Raw genomic sequence first — 19,560 nt, 5'->3', positions numbered from 1 at the left:
ATATTCACAATGGTTTTATTGGTGATATAATTATATAATAATTTTATTTGCCCGTTAAGTCGAGGAACATGTCATTTGAGGACCCATTAGACACTGGACAAGTGATGTGAATAAGTTTTCAGTTCATTTTTACAGAACTCTGATTTCACAATTAATTTGCATCAACACACACAAATTTTAAAAAAAAAATGTGTTTATACAGTATAAACAAATTGTTTTAGTTATATTGTTCAGGGCTAACATCCACATATTCTTAATCAATGTTACAGTAACCATCAGAGACCATAGCGATTTAGTATTATGAATGCGTATTCTGTGCAGATGTCCGTCTATGTTTATGTGTAGCTAGTGCAGATCTGTTTGCAATAGGCTAGAAAAGACGACAGGTACTTCTGTTTGGGTCAGTAACAGCCTAAGAGCCCTTATGTTTTATTGATGTTACCTTCCTTGCAGATCGATAGTGGGTCGCTGGAAACGCCAAAGAAGATGACAGCTAGCGACTGGACGATTTGTCTGTTTCTGCTGGGATCTGTCTCTGAGGTGAAAGATAATTTGATACATAAGTTGTATAAATATCTATAAGATTTCTGTAGTTTTAAAATGTAAAGTGCTGCAGTGAATACATATTTTTTTAGGACAACCCAGAAGTAAGCATTAATTCCCTCTACAAAAATGCAATAGGTAGGATTGTCCCTGTGGCTTTTATACTGTTCCAGAAAATAAGCTCTGTGACCAACAAATGTTTATAATTCTTACAAGTTTTGTGAAAGTAAAAAGCTAAAATACTGATGTGTTTTATGCTGTAGAATAATGCATGAAAATATCTTGAGTTTGTGTTACAAACCTTATTTCAGGCATTTAACCAAAAACTCCCATTAAAAATCCCATTGACCTCAGAGTGATGAAACCGGAAAGCAAAAATGCGTACTAATTTCCGGGTTTTGGCCAACAAAAACATGTCATCCCTACAGCTCTCTATTACAATATATGGTAATGTCTTTGATGAGTAAATGCCTAACAGTACATTATGTGTAACTGAAGGAGCTAAATACAATAAGAGATTAGGCGCCAGATTAACAGGGCCAATTAACGCGAGCGCAATTCCAAAAAAGTGCAGATGTGAGTGATGATCTCTGCTCGTGATCTAATGACAACATGCAAATTATAGCACACAGACACAGCCAGATCGTTTTCAAAATGACTGACGTTATCTTTTAAGAACAACGCAAATTAGCATCTGGTTTAAAAGGGTGATGAACTGAGAAATCAACTTTCCCTTGAGACTTCGATATATAAAAGTTCATTTCTGATATAAGAATATCCTATAAGTTTCGAAGCTGAAAACTTCCTACTTAGTCAAAGTAGCTTTTATTGACACCAGGCCCAGAAAACGAGAGCTCTTAAATACATATTGATGAATTACATCATAGAACGGGGAAACTCCACCGCAACAGATAAATATGTACGTCTGCTTCTGTAGCCCAACTGACCGATTCGTGAAGCTAAACAAAACGGATCACGCTACTGAGTTATAAGGATAGATAGCAAGATACGGCGCTGTGCCTGGTTGCAGAAGAACACAGTCCCTGCATAAGCTTCCTTCGGATTCTATATGTGAATGAGTGGATGTTTGTTTGCGAATAGTGAATCTTAAATAGTGAAATAATATTCCTTTCTTGACCTGTGTTGTTTACTCTCTTGACTTGATATTTGAAGGGTGTGTGCGTTTGTTTGTGTGTGTCGGCATGTTTTTGTGACAAATGAGGACACAAATGTGTATAATGACATGGGTATGACATAGGTATTACAAGGAGAGGGTGAAATATGAGGACATTGGCCATGTCCCCACTTTTCCAAATGCTTTGATGATTTTTTTTTAGAAAGTAAAAATGCAGAATGTTTCCTGTGATGGGTTTGTTTAGCGGCAGGGGCAGTGTAAGGGGATAGAAAAAACAGTTTGTACAGTATAACATTACGCCTATGGAATGTCCCCATATGTCACAAAAACAAACGTGTGTGTGTGTGTGTTTGTGTGTGTGTGTGTGTGTGTGGGGGGGGGGGGGGGGGGGGTATACATTTATATCCACCGATCGGACGGGCTAAGTAATAAAAAAAAATTATATTCCAATCAATCGTGGGTGGATAAGAGATAAATCATTTTGTTTTGTTTATATTCCAATCAATCGTGGGTGGATAAGAGATAAATCATTTTGTTTTGTTTGATAAAGATATTTTGCGCACCCTGTGAGGTAATCATTCCGGTTGCCACTTTCAAAACAATCCCTCCCTCATGTGAACCGACAGGAGAGCAGAAGCTCATTGAATAAGCGAATCTCATCCAATCCTAGTCGTGGGTGTTAAGAAAAGAGAGCCTCAAAACCAGTGTAGAAAATATCCTGTTACTTATTCATTTTGATGTTTTCGAATGTAAAAAAATGCACAAATGTCATTTGTTTACCTCAGACAACAATATATACATTTTTTAAAAAGCCAGTTCATGACACCTTTAAGACATGCTTATTTTGGAACGGTAAATACAGTAATGGCACAAATACCAGTAAATTAACTAGTACAAACCTTAGTAAATCACCTTGCGTGATTCATATAAATACTCTTCTCTCATAAATTTTGCGTCGGAAAGGAAAACACCTAGCCTGACAAGCCAGACCCAGGTCTGGAAACTCACCATTGACGGCTCAATCCGAGGGGCGGGATAAATGGTTGTCTTTCAAACTCCCTCTGCACGCGATAGGATAGCGCTACACCAACCAGAGCAACGAAGGTGAAACAGAGCTCGTTGATAGATTAAACATTCACCGTATCTGGTCGGCAAAACTCCGAACACATCTTCCCTTTTTAAGAATGACTTCAGTGCCGTTCTTTGTTCTTTTCTCAGAGAAAAGCTTAACTCCAAGTCTTCCAGAATCGCAGTCAAAGCAGATTCGAAAGACCGCCGCCGTTCGCCAGTTTGTGTTTACTAGAGCACACAAATGCAACTCGGCCGTCGTCATTATGGCCCCGCCCACCGAATCTATACACGATGTGATTGGCCCGTCCAGAGTGAGGGGAATACAGCCAGAAGGATATTGAGAGTTCCTAGACACTTGCGGGCAGATTAAATTTGCTGCCGCTAGGGTGCGTCTAGATTTCTAGGCTAGAAAACACCTACAAACGCATAATAAAGTCAGACACGCCTTTTCAGTGCTAACTTTTCATTGCGTGTTTTAAGTAAATCCTGACAGTAGTTTTTTAACGCCAAAAGAGGGTTTGCGCTAGTGCCCTAGAACAGATTAGATTATGTATTTAGCATCTGTTTCAACTACTTTTTTTTTACACTCTGGGGGTAGGGAAAAAAAACAATACAATCTATACATTTAAAAAAACAAAACAAGCAAGCTTCCAAAAAGCATGAAACTGCAGTGCCACATAAGACAGTATTATACATATCCTTACATCTAATAAAAGAACCTTGTGAAATTAGCCTGTTCTTAGACATGACTTTTTTTTAATGTGCCTGCTTTATGTAGTTCATTGTTCTAGCCAGTCCTGAGGTGAACGAAAGCCAGCAACAAAATCCTCAAAATGTGTACCATGACATGAGTGTGACCAGAAACAAGATTGTGACTGCACAGTTTGAGTGCTATCAGAAGATCATGAAGGACAACAATCAAGACAGAAGAGGTATAAACACATTACATATTAGAGTTTTGACAAGATTATCCTGTATCTTGACAAAGATGATGTGCGTAACTTTTTCAATGTTAAAACACTTTACAGAAATTCATTCTGCAATTAGGTTTGGCACAGAAATGACACACATCAGCTTTAATCCAGTCAAATCGAGCCATGACTCTTTTGTTTTTGCATTTTGCAGCAAATATGTCATGCCAAATGTGTAATATATTGTAATAATTCAATACAATTTTCAGTTAGCCCCTCATATATATTGCAAACTATGACATACATTTTTGTAATCCTGTCTAATTACTACAGCGAGAACACACAAAGCCTCAGGTGACTATTCATTGTTAGGGAGAGTGCATTTGGCCCCAATGGGTGGCAAGATATCTGTGAAATATTAGCAATGTTCCATACATTGTGGGCTGCCTACTTCTAGGCTGCATCCTAAACAAGACACAACAATGACTGATTTGGAAAGCTCTCAGTAAGCTGCAGCATACCAATAGTGCATCGGGGACTAGATTTTGGAACAGGCAGAAGGAACTAAGAATAGTGATAATGAAAATAAAAGGAAGTTGCGGTTTCCCAGTCTCCATAGAAACTAATACATGTTTTGGGCTTTTTTTCTATATTCAGCTGGCCCGGTGTGCAACAGGACCTGGGATGGATGGTTGTGTTGGGAAGATACAGAAGCTGGCATCACCTCCGAGCAACACTGCCCTGACTATTTCCAGGACTTTGACCCAACAGGTGAATGCTAGAGATCAGTTTAAGGTTTCTTTAACTTGTATAAAGGTTAGTCTGAGCACTTTCTGCTCACCTGCCTAAAACGTTTTCTTAAAGGGTTAGTTCACCCAAACATTCCGTCATTCATTACTTACCCTCATGTCGTACGACACCGTAAGACTGTTGTTTATCTTTGGAGCACAAATGAATATATATTTATATATTATTAGATATATGTAATATTTCTGTTAAAATCCGATTGCTCAGAAAGGCCTTTATTGACACCGACACGACATGTCATTTTTTATACTTATATAGTGAAGGGCCAATTTCAAAACAAAGCTTCGAACCGTTATGAATCAGTGGATCGATTCATGATTCGGATCGCCAAAGTCACGTGATTCAGCAATTTGGCGGTTTGACACGTGATCTGAATCCTGAATCGATACGCTGATTCATAACCGTTCGAAGCTTTGTTTTGAAATCGGCCCATCACTATATAAGTCGTTATTTAGTTTTTTTGCACACAAAAACTATTCTCGTCGCTTTATACAATTATTGTAGAACCCCTGTAGTGAGATGGGCTTTGTAAGGACATCTTTAGTGCCTTTTATGGGTCTTGTCAATGAAGGCCTTTTTGAGCCATCGGATTTCAACACAAATATCATTTGTGTTCCAAATATGAACGGAGGTCTTACTGGTGTCAAACGGCATGAGGATACGTTTTTAATGACAGAATTTTCATTTTTGGGTGAGCTAACCCTTTAAAGGTGCAGTGTGATTTTTAGAGACATCTAGCAGTGAAGTTTTGAATTGCACCCCCCTCCCCCTCCCTTTCAGAGCGCAAAGAAGCTACGGTGGCCGACACAGGACAAAAAAAATTTCATCGGCGATAGCAGACAGTGACTAGCGCTCTGTAGACAAGATTGTCAGTTTAGGGCTACTGTAAAAACAGGATGGCAAAAATTGGCAGTTTTACTGTAAAGGGACGTGTATGGTGTATGTAGATCAAAATGGCTGATTCTAAGGTAATAAAAACATAACAGTGCACTACGCAAGGTCTTTATACTCCACTGAAAACATAGTTATGCATATTATATTGCATTTCTGTCAATAGATCATCATAAACACACTGAACCTTTAAATAAACGTAATAAAATATGAAATAAATGAAAGCACACCCCATACTGTATACAGGCCAGGAGGATTTTGACATTCTATACCTCAAAATGTTAAGAGAAACCTATATTATCACGATATGGAGTTCAGACATTGTGAAAAGCTTCACTTTACGAATGAATAAAGCTTTTCACTATGTCTGGACTCCATATCTTGATAATACGGATTCTTCTCTTAGTAACGTATATTGATCAACTTCTGCAGAAATGGTCTCCAAAATATGCACAGAAAGTGGGCAGTGGTTCTTGCATCCTGTGAGTAACCGCACATGGACAAATTTCACCAGATGTAATTTGCACACTACTGAAGGACGAAGGGTATGAGCATATAAACACAAACACTTGAGATGAATATAAACACACATTTGAATGGACTTATAGTATAAGCACTTCATGACTGTATTGTTTGTGTGATTGCAGACCGCAATGAACTTGTTCTACTTGGCTTTAATTGGTCATGGGCTCTCTTTAACATCTTTGTTCATCTCACTAGGGATATTCTTACATTTCAAGTAAGTGCAATTTTCTCTCTGACTATTGTATACTTGTTTTAATGCTCATCACACTGATTCCAAATGTCTTTTTTGTGATTATAGGAGTTTGAGCTGCCAGAGAATTACCTTGCACAAAAACCTTTTCTTTTCCTTCGTATTAAACTCCATCATCACTATCATTTGGTTAACAGCAGTGGCAAACAACCAGGAATTGGTTCAGCAAAACCCAGTAAGTGTGTTGTGACAGTAACTTAAGTAGTATTAACATAAATGTTGTGTCACTGTTGAGTGATTTATGACCCTTGATGATTGATTTTTGACACCCAAGCAAGTGTTGTCTCGACATCATTGGGATCAGCAATGTTTGATCAATATGGCATATGTTAATTGAGCCAAAATATTTGTGTCAAGACAATCAGAAGGACCATTTACCCTACCACACTGGCTGTATCCATGTAAATATCGTGTCTGGACATGATGTTCTTAGAACAACTGTGTAAACAACAGTGTCTGTGTGGTGTAGGATCAGTATACCTGAACTATAGGTTAATGTTGGTGCCTAAGACAAAGAGTTAATTAAGCCAAATAGCCCTTGTTGCCCAGACACCCATTCTATTTTCTTCTCAATAAGAAAAGGAGGTTTGTTTGGGGATATCCTTTTCTAAAACATCTGTATGTGCTTGCCAACACTTCGGCAGGATCAGGTTTAAAAAGACAAAGAATCAAAACCATTCAACTCACAGTAAAGTATCCCTAATGTGATTGTATTAATGGTTTTATGATGGTAGCTTTGTCTAGAATAGACACATTTCTGGTGATTATCTGGATTCACACACAAAAACATCTTATACTGATCAAGTGTATATAAGTTAGTATTTACTTCTGTCATTTAATTTTGTATTATTTATAATTTTATTATTTATTTATAATTTAATTTTTTAATCACCCCTTGGATAAACAATGCTGGTATTTTTTAAATACATTAAAGAATAAAATCAAGTAAAAGTTTTATCCAAAGAAAATAACCATGCCTTGCTTTTTGGGACATACAAATGTATAAATGTTTAAACGTTTAAAGTGTGTCTTATTTTACTTAGGTGAATTTTACATTTACATTTAATCATTTAGCAGACGCTTTTATCCAAAGCGACTTACAAAAAAGGGGCGAGTAATAGAAGCAACGAAACAGACAAGGCCAACAACCTGTAAGAGCTGTAAGAAATCTCAATTAATTAGCACAGTACACCATTTTTTTTTATTTTTATAGACATCTACAACAAAAACTCACGTACTCAAAATGCCGAACACTGGAGTCTTGTTTTTGAAGTCAAATATGCATTGGTTCTTCTGGAAGAAACACTATGGGTTGGATTAAAATGTTTTATTTCTTATAAGGTATATGTTTTAGTGTGAATCTAGGGAATCACCAGAAATGTTTTGATGTGTCATTCTAGACAAAGCAACTGTCATAAAACCATAATCACATTTAGCATGCTCTCTTCCCCCATGCCAGGTCGACACGCAAACACCTTTACTATGAGTTGATTTTTCCCCCCCTGTGGCACTCAATAGGAGTTTTTATTTTTTTATTTATAATTTTGCATCTCATGCCATAGTATGCAGGCTTGCGGGTTATGGAGCAAAAGGGTGAATAAATGAAGGCAGAATTTTCCTTTGATCATTTAAAGAATAAAGCAAGAGAAGAATAAATTAAAGCTGATGTGCTTATCATCCTTGACTGTTTGTGCTGCTTTTATTCAGATCAGTTGCAAAGTATCACAATTTATCCATCTGTACATCTTTGGATGCAACTACTTCTGGATGCTTTGTGAAGGGATCTACTTGCACACACTCATTGTTGTGGCAGTGTTTGCTGAAAAACAGCATTTAATGTGGTACTACCTTCTTGGATGGGGTGAGTTTTCAAATAAATCAAAGCATTTTATTTACAGCATTGACCGAAAAAAAAAAAAAAAATTTTAATCCCTACCTTTTTTAAACAACAGGTTTCCCACTTATACCTGCTACAATACATGCTGTAGCCAGAAGTTATTATTACAATGACAAGTGAGTATACCTTATCTGTAGCTTTTCAGGGAAAACTTTTTTTGTGAAAATAATTACAAAAACATTTCATGCACAGGTCAATTTTGAGATTTAGTTCTCTCATAATGTGACTTTTTAGTGGGGGAAAAATTCAAAATACACTTTAAGGTATTTATTTTATTGCCCCTCTTTATGTGCGCCTGCATACACTATATTGCTAAAAGTATTGGGACAAATTATTGACATTCAGGCGTTCCAATCACTTCCATGGCCACAGGTGTATAAAATCAAGCACCTAGGCATGCAGAAGCTTCCACAAACATTTGTGAAAGAATGGGTCTCTCTCAGGAGCTCAGTGAATTCAAGTGTTGTACTGTGATAGGTTGCCATCTGTGCAATAAGTCCGTTTGTGAAATGTCCTCACTACTAAACATTCTAAGGTAAACTGCTAGTGGTGTTATAACAAAGTGAAAGCAATTGGGAACAACAACTCAGCCACAATGTGGTAGACCATGTAAAATCACAAAGTGTGGTCAGCACATGCTGAAGTCACCAACTTTCTGCAGAGTCAGCTACAGACCTCCAAACTTTGTGTGGCCTTCAGATTAAATCAAGAACAGTTCGTAGATAGCTTCATGGAATGGATTACCATGGCTGAGAAGCGACATCCAAGCCTTAAATCACCAAAGCGTCAGATGCAGTCGTGTAAAGCATGCCGCCACTGGACTCTAGAGCAGTGGAGATGGGTTCTCTGGAGTGACGAATCATGCTTCTCTGGCTGGCAATCCGATGGACGAGTCTGGGTTTGGTGGTTGCCAGGAGAACGGTACTTACCTGACTGCATTGTGCCAAGTGTAAAGTTTGGCTGAAGGAGGATTATGGTGTGGGATTGTTTTCTAGGCCTCTTACTTCCAGTGAAAGAAACTCTTAATGCTTCAGCATACCAAGACATTTTGGACAATTTCATGCTCCCAACCTTGTGGAAACAGTTTATGGATGGCCCGTACCTATTCCAACATGACTACGCTCCAGTGCACAAAGCAAGGTCCATAAAGACATGGATGAGGGAGTTTGGTGTGGAGGCCTGACCTCACAAATGCGCTTCTAGATGAATAGGCAAAATTCCCATATATACACTCCCAAACCTTGTGGAACGCCTTCCCAGAAGAGATGAAGCTGTTATAGCTGCAAAGAGTGGACCAACTCCATATTAAACCCTACGGATTAAGAATGGGATGTCATTGAAGTTCATGTGCATGTAAAGGCAGGTGTCTCAAAACATTTGGCAATATAGTGCATCTTAAAGGCTTTTTTACGGACATTTTTTTTGTGCACTAGCATGAATACTTTCTAGTTTTATTCCTATTTACTGAATATGCTGACGAGTTTTGCAGAGAGGTTTGTTCATATATCATTTTCCTGAATTTATGATTTTATTCCTAAAAACATGGTGAAATTCACATTACATTTATTCATTTAGCAGATGCTTTTATCCAAAGCGTCTTACAATTGAGGATTGCAGCAAGTTATTAATCTATATATATATTTTGTTTTTGTTGACAGCATGCGATTTTTGGAGTGATAAAGAGATATTCAATATAGACATCCTTTGACATATAGTATATAAAATAAAAAATAAAAAATACAAATTTAGATCCTGCTTTATCTAATGTTCAGATTTCTGTTCTGGGCATTTATGCAAATTAGTGCATATAGATAATGCTTAATTTGTGTATTTAAACATTGCCTTTCAGAAAACTTGTAATGCAAAAATATTTGTGGTTCTTAAATTTAATTAATCATCTGAGAAAGTATAGTGACATATTAGTTAAATAGTGCATTGCCTTCAATTAAGTTTGTAATTAATATTGCTAATGTAGGACATAGTGCAACTACAGTGTTTGGTATTTTATATATTTGTAGATTTATACACTACACAATTTAAAAAATATTTGTATTAAGGTGTTTACCTAAATCTGCATGAATTAAAGCAATTATTGTACAAAATAATACTCCTGTTTAAGGGATACATTTCAAACATTTGGCTAATCCTTTCTTTCCTAATCCACAGTTGTTGGATCAGCTCAAATACTTCTCTGCTATACATTATTCATGGCCCTATCTGTGCAGCGCTGCTGGTAAGACATCTGGATGTTTTTTGTCTTTTTCGTTTCCAAAACACATTCTTTTTATGCAGCATTAATTATAAACTTTGTGTATTTTTTGTGCAAATTACATCCAGAAGATCATATTCACCAATCTGAATTCATTTTCGAGTAGCCTAGCACACTGTTTATGTATCAGTACATCAAAAAGAGCACCAGCATGCCAAAGCATGAAAGCGGTTTGAAGTTCTACCTCTCAAATAAACTGACATCTGCCCGCCAGCTGAGATCTTTTGTCTTGTCTTATCGTTTACCCCTCATCTTGCCTGTCCTTGCAGGTGAACTTGTTCTTTCTGCTAAACATTGTACGAGTCCTCATCACCAAACTGAAAGTAACGCACCATGCAGAGTCTAGTCTGTATATGAAAGCTGTCCGTGCCACCCTCATTCTGGTTCCTCTCCTGGGCATCCAGTATGTTCTCCTCCCATATAAACCTGGGGGGCATGTTTCTGCTGAAATCTACGACTACATCATGCATATCTTAATGCATTATCAGGTAAAAAGCTGTCAAATAGTTATCAATCTGACATGTACATTTAATACAACTGCCAATGGCTATAATATAGACGCTCTTCGGGGCACTGTCTAATCATGCTCACCTTTTAGTGCTTAATTCTGTTCTGTACACACAGTTCAAAATTTTACGGGAGTGACAACCGCATTTTGCAACCCTTTGTTGAAAATCAAGTTGTTTATACGTCTATGTGATGTTTTTAATATTCTTCAAGACAAACCATGTGCAAATTCTTAAGTCAACACCATTGCTGAGTATTTTCTCCTTAAAAATACAGCTTACCAAAGACAATCACAAAAACCCGGGTTTGAAATCGCTGATGTTTCTTACGTCACAAACTACCTTGTAACCAATCACGTCAACGTGCGGGCGGGCTTTAGCATATCATTAACTATGATGGCTCTGAAGCAGGGAAGTCTCTAATGAAGCCAGGTTATCCCGGTAATTCTTTCTGTAGATATGAAAAATCGTGTACGTTTAACAATATATTGGGTGAATTATGTATATTACGATGCTGTGATGAACTATATGCCTTTCTACACTTATATTCAAAAAAGTTATTCAAAACATTTGTAATGATACTGATTTTGACTCTGAGTTGGCGAACGGGAAAATGTATTTTGTAACATTAGCAACACATTATTAGCTGTTTGATTATGTAGTCAAGCAAAAGGCTAATCATATTAATTACCATTATGTGTCCAATGTTGTAAAGACTGACACCATCGTGCAGCGTTTACCTCAGTAAAGTTGATGGAGTGGATCTCTGAGCTGGTGTGAGAAAGTGGCTAATTTGCATATTCATGGCTCGGCATATACTAAATGAAGCAAGGGTGTAGAGTTACATTAAAGCTATTTTAAAGTTTGAATAAACAAAATGCAAATAAAAAAAAAAAAATCAAAGATGAGTTTAAAACGGATACAATTATTTACTACGGGGGACTTTAACACCTAAAAAAATTTAGGTAATGACAACCACATTTAGAAAAATTCTACGCAGTAGCCTATGTACAGAACCAAACCGAACAACTCGATTTTAATGACCTAAACCACATCAGAGATGTGTCTCTCTTCTGTATGTGTGAGGTGCAAGAAAACCACAGTGAAAGTGATACAAGTTTTGTCTCATTCGGAAAAGAAAAACAAACGAACAAGAACAAGAACAATGCCATAATAAACTGAGATGCATCCAAACAACCCGCATCTTTAATATCCCCATAAACTTGCTTGCTTTATGAACCAAACCTAAACAACAAACCCAAAAACACTTATAATAGGTGCACATGGCAACACGTCAAGAGCACACTCCGCAAAGCTGCCTTCCAGACAGAAACAAAACATGACGCCTCTGTGAACGGCGCTTTAGTTAAAATTGCAGAGCATAAGTCTTTAGTCACTGTAATATTACTTGTCAAAAATAGTGAATACCAAACATGAAAGACACCAGAACCAGATGTCAATCATAGCAATTGCGGCAGTCAATAATGTTCTGTACACACACGGAAGGATAATTTAGGGGATTCACTCCAACATTTAAATGCGGTTTTCAGTGTGTAAAAGAAACTTTACAGTGTGTACATGGCCTTATATCAGCGAGGGGAAGGCTATGACTCTCAATTTTATTTAAAACTTATATTATTTTGCAGTTCCTAACTTTAATTATTTGCCATTGCCAAATTTTACTTGTATTCTGCACTTGTTCAGTTTTGACCATGGGCACATTATTATTACAAAACTGGATTTTCCATTCTCACTGTCTCTTTGACTGGCAGAAGCTCAGTCAGCAGCCTATAATTAAGTTTTCTTTGCCATTAGTTACCTAAAAATCTTGTAAAGTAAATGACAACAGAAGCTCTGTTGATACCGGCCAGATGGCAAAACTTGTCTCTTTAGAAAATCACTAATCCTAGTTCCTTAACCATATGCTTTTATTTATTCTGTGGAATAAGAAGAGTTTTCCGCAATGCTCTACGGAAGAAATAACAGCATAACAAAACTAAATAATGTCAACCTTTTGGGGGGTGAACCACTCATTTAAAAATAAAATGTCAGAATAAGGACATCAGGCCACTTGCCTCTTAAAAGTCTGACTCCTGACTTCTGATTTTGAAATTGGTAGCAGTAAAGCAACAAGAAAATAATAATTTGTAGTCTGCTGTGGAGAAAACAGCAAAGTGAGAAGCCTTGGACAGCTGGTACTGCTAGACCTAGCTGAATCGGCACAATGAATAATGCAACAAAACAGGCTTGTCATCCCAGATGACTCTTTGTGCACATCAAGAGAACTCGCTGCCAAAATGTGTCAAAACACAAAGGGAACAGTACTCAACACCAGCTGAGAATGATTAGTGAAGAGATTGCAATATGGAAGATTATAGTTTAGCAATGCAAGATAGCAGTTTATTCTGATTTATTGCTGACGTGCACTTCTGATTTTATGTTTAAGGGACTGTTGGTGGCCACAATCTTCTGCTTTTTCAACGGAGAGGTAAGAGCTTACCCCGCTAAAATGAGAAATTTCCTGTTTACCTGCAAGCAATTACAGATTGCGCAACATCCTTTTCCTTGAAAGCAAAGCTGAGATATGGATATTCTCTATTGGCTGTTTAATGCTAAATCCTCAAAACATTGGCAGATGTCCACATGTACAATAGGAGAAGCCTGACTCAGAGGGAACATGTCCAAATCCTTTTGTTTTTGTCATAGTGCCGTTTTAGAGGTACTGTGCCAATGAGGCATGCAGGAGCTATTATGGATAACGTTACCAGTTCGGCAGTTAATGCAGCATTAATGCCTAAATTAATGGCTGATGCTATGACTTATATGTGTCAGTCAGTAGCAAGGTTATTTTCGTAAACGAAAACTGAAACTAAGACTAAAACTAGGCTATTGGTCAAAAAACATTTTCGTAAACTGAAATAAAATTTAAAAATCTGAATAAATTAAAAACTAAAACTAAACGAAACCTAACTACTGAAATAAAATATAAATGAGCAAAAATAAATATTCATTTCCGTAATTAATAAACTCTCTTTACTGTGGTGGAAAATATGACCTGTGGCGTTTGAGGGAGTGTCTGTATATTGCGCTACTGCGCGTGAAGTGATCTGAGCCTGAGGAGATTAACCGCTGTCCTGTGACGGACGCGTGCAGACAGTCAACACATAGCGAAGTCCTAAACGGCAGTTCACAAAGAATCAATGAGTTCGTGGCAGTAAAATGGGAAATAACAAGGTAATGAGACGCATGTTGAACTTCTTTTAACTTAAGCTCAGTGTTTCATACGCAACGGGAGACGCAGGTGCAAAAGTCAGCAACTATAGCAGCAAGTAGGCTACTGTTTGAGATTTCATGTTTGCATAATATTGACAGGCTCTTACGGTGTTATTATTGTTTTTACAAATCATGTACTACTAATTATATTATTATCCGTCTGGAGATTTTCCCCACAAAGTAGTGGATACCAGGACACGCACACGCACACACACACACACACACACACGCACACGCACACGCACACGCACACGCACACGCACACGCACACGCGCACACGCACACGCACACACGTTTGTTTCACTATATTAGTGAGGACATTGCATGGACTTCCATTGATTTTATATCAGGTTAATGATATTTTATTTCCCCTTACCCTATCCCTAAACCTACCCATCCCAGAAACATGTGCAAAAATTTAAATAAAAACGTTTTTGGCCAATTTATAAGCCTTTTTAACTAGTGAGGACCAGTCAAATGTCAAATTAGTCAGTTGTCATAATATTTTACTATATAAGTGAGGACATTGGTCCCCTTACAATTATAGCCAAACAAGAGACACACACACACACACACACACACACACACACACACACACACACACACACACACACACACACACACACACACACACATTTCGTCTTTGTTATGTCGAGTTTGTCTGGAATTTATCATTTTTACTTTTATATTTTACATTGCATTTATTTGGTTCTTTGAGATAGGCTAATACTCAAAGGATCTATGTCAACAATATCAAATATCATTTTTAATAAAAAAATTTAATCTCCAGATCGTTGTTTGTATAGGTGACTCAAGCTTTTTTGCTTAAAGGTAAAGACCCAACTTTATGCATGTTTTGTAAGACTCCCCTCTCCGTTAAACATTATTTTGTTGGACCGTCCTGGGTTAAAACAATAATGCTCTTTTATCAAGTTATTTCACTAAGGACTTTAGTAAGATTAAACTCTAATCTGTGCAAACATTAAAATTTCCTGAAATTAAAAACCTTGATTTGGTCTTTACCCTTCGTTCTGGTAACTCTGCTAAACTATAATTACTAAAACTAAAACTAAAACTAACTAAATAAAAACTAAATAGAAATGTATTTGCAAAATAAAAACTAAACTAAAACTAGCAAAACAATTTATAAAACAAACTAAAACTAAACAGAAATTTTTAGCAAAATTGAAAACAAAATTATATATTTTATATAATAAAATAAAACTAATTTAAAAAAGCAAAACTATAATAACCTTGGTCATTAAAGTTTGCTGTATTACTTCTAAAATGTATGACGAACATCTATATTAAATACACCCTTAAAAAAAGGGTAAGGGTTTTTAATTTATAGTTTGAATTAATCATTGACATTACAGTACAGAATAGCTCTTTCTGCATTATCCTGAACATTGCTTAAGCATTCGTTTCATACGTTATCAAAAGCATAAATGTCACATCCTTTGGATTTTCCTTTGGATGAGTCCTTCTCATAAAAAGTCAGTCTACAGACTTTCATAGACAACCTTGAAAGTCAGGGGAAGGTCTCTTTTTTTCTTTTCGTTACAAGCCGCGCACACACTGTCAATAAAAATGTGATTAATACATGAAATTACAGCCCCTTTAAGTGAACAGTTCTTATAAGAACCATTTTTTCATAGTGTAAAGAACATATAAATGATATTTTCCCAATATAAATAACCTTTTGTGCAATGGAAAGATTCCATGAATCTTTAAGGTCCTTCGTGAAACCATCAATGCCAATAAAGAATATGTATTACTATACATTTTTTTACATTTTACAATATGTTTTACTATTTTGAGTTTTGTTGCATGGCATGGTGCCATTTTAGAGCCCGTTTTAATTAAACTTAAAAATCTAATTATATAACATACTCTGTTTATCTGTATAGTAATTATTTGAATTGAATATCCAAAAATATGCATTACCTCATGAATATTTAAGCAACATCAATTACAGTGAAATGAATCTTATGATTTTAGTCCAAATGGTGCCAGGAGTTTAGAGATTTTATGTCTAAATTATAAATCTTATTTTATAAAACCAGTTAAAAGTGAATTGTAACATGCTTAAAAAGTAGATAATGTATTATTCACGCTGTTCATACCTTCCCCAGGTCCAGGCGGTTTTAAGAAGGCACTGGAATCAGTACCGCATACAGTTTGGAAGCACCATCACACAGTCTGACGCTCTGAGGTCTGCGTCGTACACTGCGTCCTCCATCACAGAGGTCCAGGGCTGTTACAGCATCGATGGCCACACAGAACACTTGAATGGCAAAAACTGCAATGACATTGACAACACCATCTTTAAACCGGAGAATCCCTTCGCTTGATGCCACTGAATGTGGCAGTATACACACACACACACACATATATATATATATATATAAACTGTTGATTACAGTGACAGCTGTCACATGGCTGACTTGGACCTTTCTACCCATAATTCACTGCTCATACTCTCTGAAGGGTGGAGAAAAGGCATTTCTCCTAGAATTTACACTGAAAAACATTTTGCTAATGTTCAATTGACAAATACAAGCATTATTCGCCTTGTCTTTGTACTTCGCAGTATTTTAGTTTGCTCGACTGCTGTCTGCAGTGGAATTAGGTGTAAATATTTGGCTCGTATATGAAATGCTCTTCTTTGTTTAACAGGTTGTTTTACATTGTCCCTGTGATAAAAAAGATAAGTCTAAAACAAATGATGACTACACTGAGAAATTTTTACTGGAGAAAAAAATATATTTATACAGTATGTTGAAACAAAAAAAGTGAAGAGTGCACAAAAGCCAGTGCCGCTTTTTCTTTTATAAGAATGATTTAGCAACTTCTTTAATGTAAATCTTAAGTTGGTATTATAGCCAGCTGTTGTCTTTGTTTATTTGGACAAGAAGGAAATTGAAACTTCAGGAAGACATCAGTGAGATTATGGGCCCTATCATACACCTGGCGCAATGCAGTTATAATTTTTATGCCCAGCGCCACGCTGTTTAAAATACAACTGCACTCGCGCCCATCTGTTCGCCCATGGCCGTGCTGGTCTGAAAGCAGGGTGTGTTAAGGCGCATTGCTATTAAGAAAACGACTGCAGAATTTACCAACAAAAACCTGGTCTAAAGTCAATAGCGCACTATTTTTTGTGTTATTTAAAGGCCGCGTTAGTAATATGCACCTATGGGTCGGTGCACAACACACGTACACACATTACACACACAGGGATGCGCAGCAGCACATAAACATTGTAAGATAAAAAAAATAAAAGGATTCCTCTCCGAAAAAGTATTCAGCCTTTCGGCACGCCAATTGAGATATCACTCTCCTGTCAAAGGCAGGGATTCAGAAGCAATCTGTGATGCTAAATAAAAAAGGTTCCTGATATTTGACCCCGTGGCTTCTAATGAAGCTTTTAATTCTACCTTTCCGCTGTGTAAATAGTAATAGTGAATCCGCCATGGTGCGAGCGCAACTAGCATAAGTGGATTCGAAAACGCCCACAAGAGCACCTGCACCATGCCCTCAGCTCATTAAAATAGGGTCCTTAGTATTTTTAGTACGCACGATTTTGGTCTCTGATTGCAATTTAAGTTGATCTGTAATTTGAAACAAATATTGCGAGAACTCGAGAAAGTAATTCAAAAACACCTGCTTTAGAGACCCCTGAAAACGCCACTGGATTGGACCATATAATGTAACATTTCTAGGTTTAGTAAGAACTCAGTGTGAAAACATGCTTATCACTAATATATATTTCTCAATATAATCTAATTTATATGCTTATTTTTTCACAATTAAATGTATACATGCCACATTTTCAGTGTTTTTGGACTCTCTCATGCTTGTAGTGTTTAGTCATGTGACTTATGAAATAAGGTACAATTATCTGCTAACTAGAACATGCTACTCATATTTCCTATAATACGCTTGAAGTGTTTGAGATATCACTCTCCTGTCAAAGGCAGGGATTCAGAAGCAATCTGTGATGCTAAATAATAAAGGATCCTGATATTTGACCCCGTGGCTTCTAAAGAAGCTTTTAATTCTACCTTTCACCCACTCTACCTAAATTCAATTTACATTCCATATGATTTGAATTGTGCCCACAGCGTTTGATGTCAAAGCATTACCTAAACTCACTCTGTTCTTCTCCTGAAAATCAGCAGTCTTCAAAATGCTTAAAGGAATAGTTCACCCTAAAATAAAATAAAAACGGTCATTTATTTATTCACCCTCATGTCATTCCAAACCTGTATGCAGTTAGTTTTTTCTGTTCGACAAAAGGAGAACTTCTGATGGATCTTACACCACTCTTTTCGTCACATCTTGTCCAACATACCATACATGTAATTCCTATCTGACTCGTACACTATAAGCTTTCTGAACTCGTACAATATTTAAATTTACATCTGTTAACTTTACATGATAAAATTACATCTTATGAATGAGTCAATGGTTCATAAATCTGTGAAAAAGCTGATCACATTATTTTCGGGTGAGCTATTAACTTAATTCCTGCTTTTTTTTCCATATTAAACCATGCAAACATTATTGCTGACAGGCAGTGCTACAGATGCGGGAATGTGCTTGTACTAAATATGTAAATATTGTATTGTTAGCTGAATATGTTATAGGGGTGTGCATAATATAATATGCAATGCATTTCTTCCACTCTAAACAAGAAACATAACTCAATCTGGGTTCAGAACAAATCAGTATTAATATTGCAAAATCACAGCATGTGAAAAAATGCTAATCAAGCACCCACGGTTTTGTCTCATCAAGTTCCGCACGGACTCGAAACTATATTTTTTTTCCTTGAATGTCATTTATTTTTATGATTGTGCCAATTACTGTTGCTCATGATGTTTTGTTATTTTTGTTACGTTGTTTGTGATGATTTGTGTTTCAGTGCTCACTGCAGGACGGTTTCATAGTTTGTTGCAAATACATATTCGCTATATTCGACCTGGTATTTAAGGTTGTACGTTGTTGGTATCAGAATAGTTGTATTGTGTCTATGCTGAACATAAATTCAACCACTACAAATGTTCTTTTCTGTATGGATGTAATTTGTCTTTTGTTCTCTTGAGGTGTATCCGTGTAACATTTATTTCATAAAATGTGGGCAGTGTTGCAATCATGTGCATCGTATTATTCTGTAATTATAGATTATTATTTCAAGTGTCTGGTTTGAATCCTAATGTGTGTTTCATTAAAAGGACTGGGGTGGGGAATAGACGTTGGGCAAAATATAAAAGCACATCAAAGGTTCCATTGTTCACACTAAACAGGATTGAAGTTAATTTAATCAAATTCTAAGGGCATTGACGTCCACTCACAAAGTCATGTTCATCATCAAACGTGTCCTTCAACTGCCTTCAGTCAAGTACATTTTTATAAGGAAAACAGACAATACTTTAGGAACATGAAAGACTGTGCTCTCTAAAAGCTAAGGGCAATG

At 36.6% G+C, this 19,560-nt stretch overlaps 2 protein-coding genes across 2 annotated transcripts in view; one reads left to right on the top strand and one right to left on the bottom strand.

The window, feature by feature from the left end:
* Positions 1 to 16,341, bottom strand: part of gulp1a (GULP PTB domain containing engulfment adaptor 1a) — a 196,770-nt gene extending 180,429 nt beyond the window's left edge. Inside the window, exon 1 of the mRNA XM_067444399.1 lies at positions 16,205 to 16,341. The gene's annotated coding sequence lies outside the window, so the exon portion shown is untranslated. The remainder of the gene's footprint in view (positions 1 to 16,204) is intronic.
* The window catches only part of calcrla (calcitonin receptor-like a), a 39,570-nt gene extending 20,285 nt beyond the window's left edge, over positions 1 to 19,285 (top strand). Inside the window, exons 2-13 of the mRNA XM_067444395.1 lie at positions 454 to 540; positions 3,528 to 3,681; positions 4,318 to 4,431; positions 5,791 to 5,903; positions 6,006 to 6,097; positions 6,182 to 6,308; positions 7,841 to 7,994; positions 8,086 to 8,146; positions 10,197 to 10,263; positions 10,569 to 10,787; positions 13,252 to 13,293; positions 16,214 to 19,285. Of these exons, the coding sequence (XP_067300496.1) occupies positions 487 to 540; positions 3,528 to 3,681; positions 4,318 to 4,431; positions 5,791 to 5,903; positions 6,006 to 6,097; positions 6,182 to 6,308; positions 7,841 to 7,994; positions 8,086 to 8,146; positions 10,197 to 10,263; positions 10,569 to 10,787; positions 13,252 to 13,293; positions 16,214 to 16,432 (1,416 nt within the window). The 5' untranslated portion in view covers positions 454 to 486 and the 3' untranslated portion in view covers positions 16,433 to 19,285. The remainder of the gene's footprint in view (positions 1 to 453; positions 541 to 3,527; positions 3,682 to 4,317; positions 4,432 to 5,790; positions 5,904 to 6,005; positions 6,098 to 6,181; positions 6,309 to 7,840; positions 7,995 to 8,085; positions 8,147 to 10,196; positions 10,264 to 10,568; positions 10,788 to 13,251; positions 13,294 to 16,213) is intronic.
* The last annotated feature ends 275 nt before the right edge of the window (positions 19,286 to 19,560 follow it).

Source organism: Pseudorasbora parva, chromosome 5, assembly GCF_024679245.1.
Source record: "Pseudorasbora parva isolate DD20220531a chromosome 5, ASM2467924v1, whole genome shotgun sequence".
NCBI classification, from domain to species: domain Eukaryota; kingdom Metazoa; phylum Chordata; class Actinopteri; order Cypriniformes; family Gobionidae; genus Pseudorasbora; species Pseudorasbora parva.
Note: the sequence above shows the minus strand (reverse complement) of the source record. Positions and strands in the feature narration are given on the sequence as shown.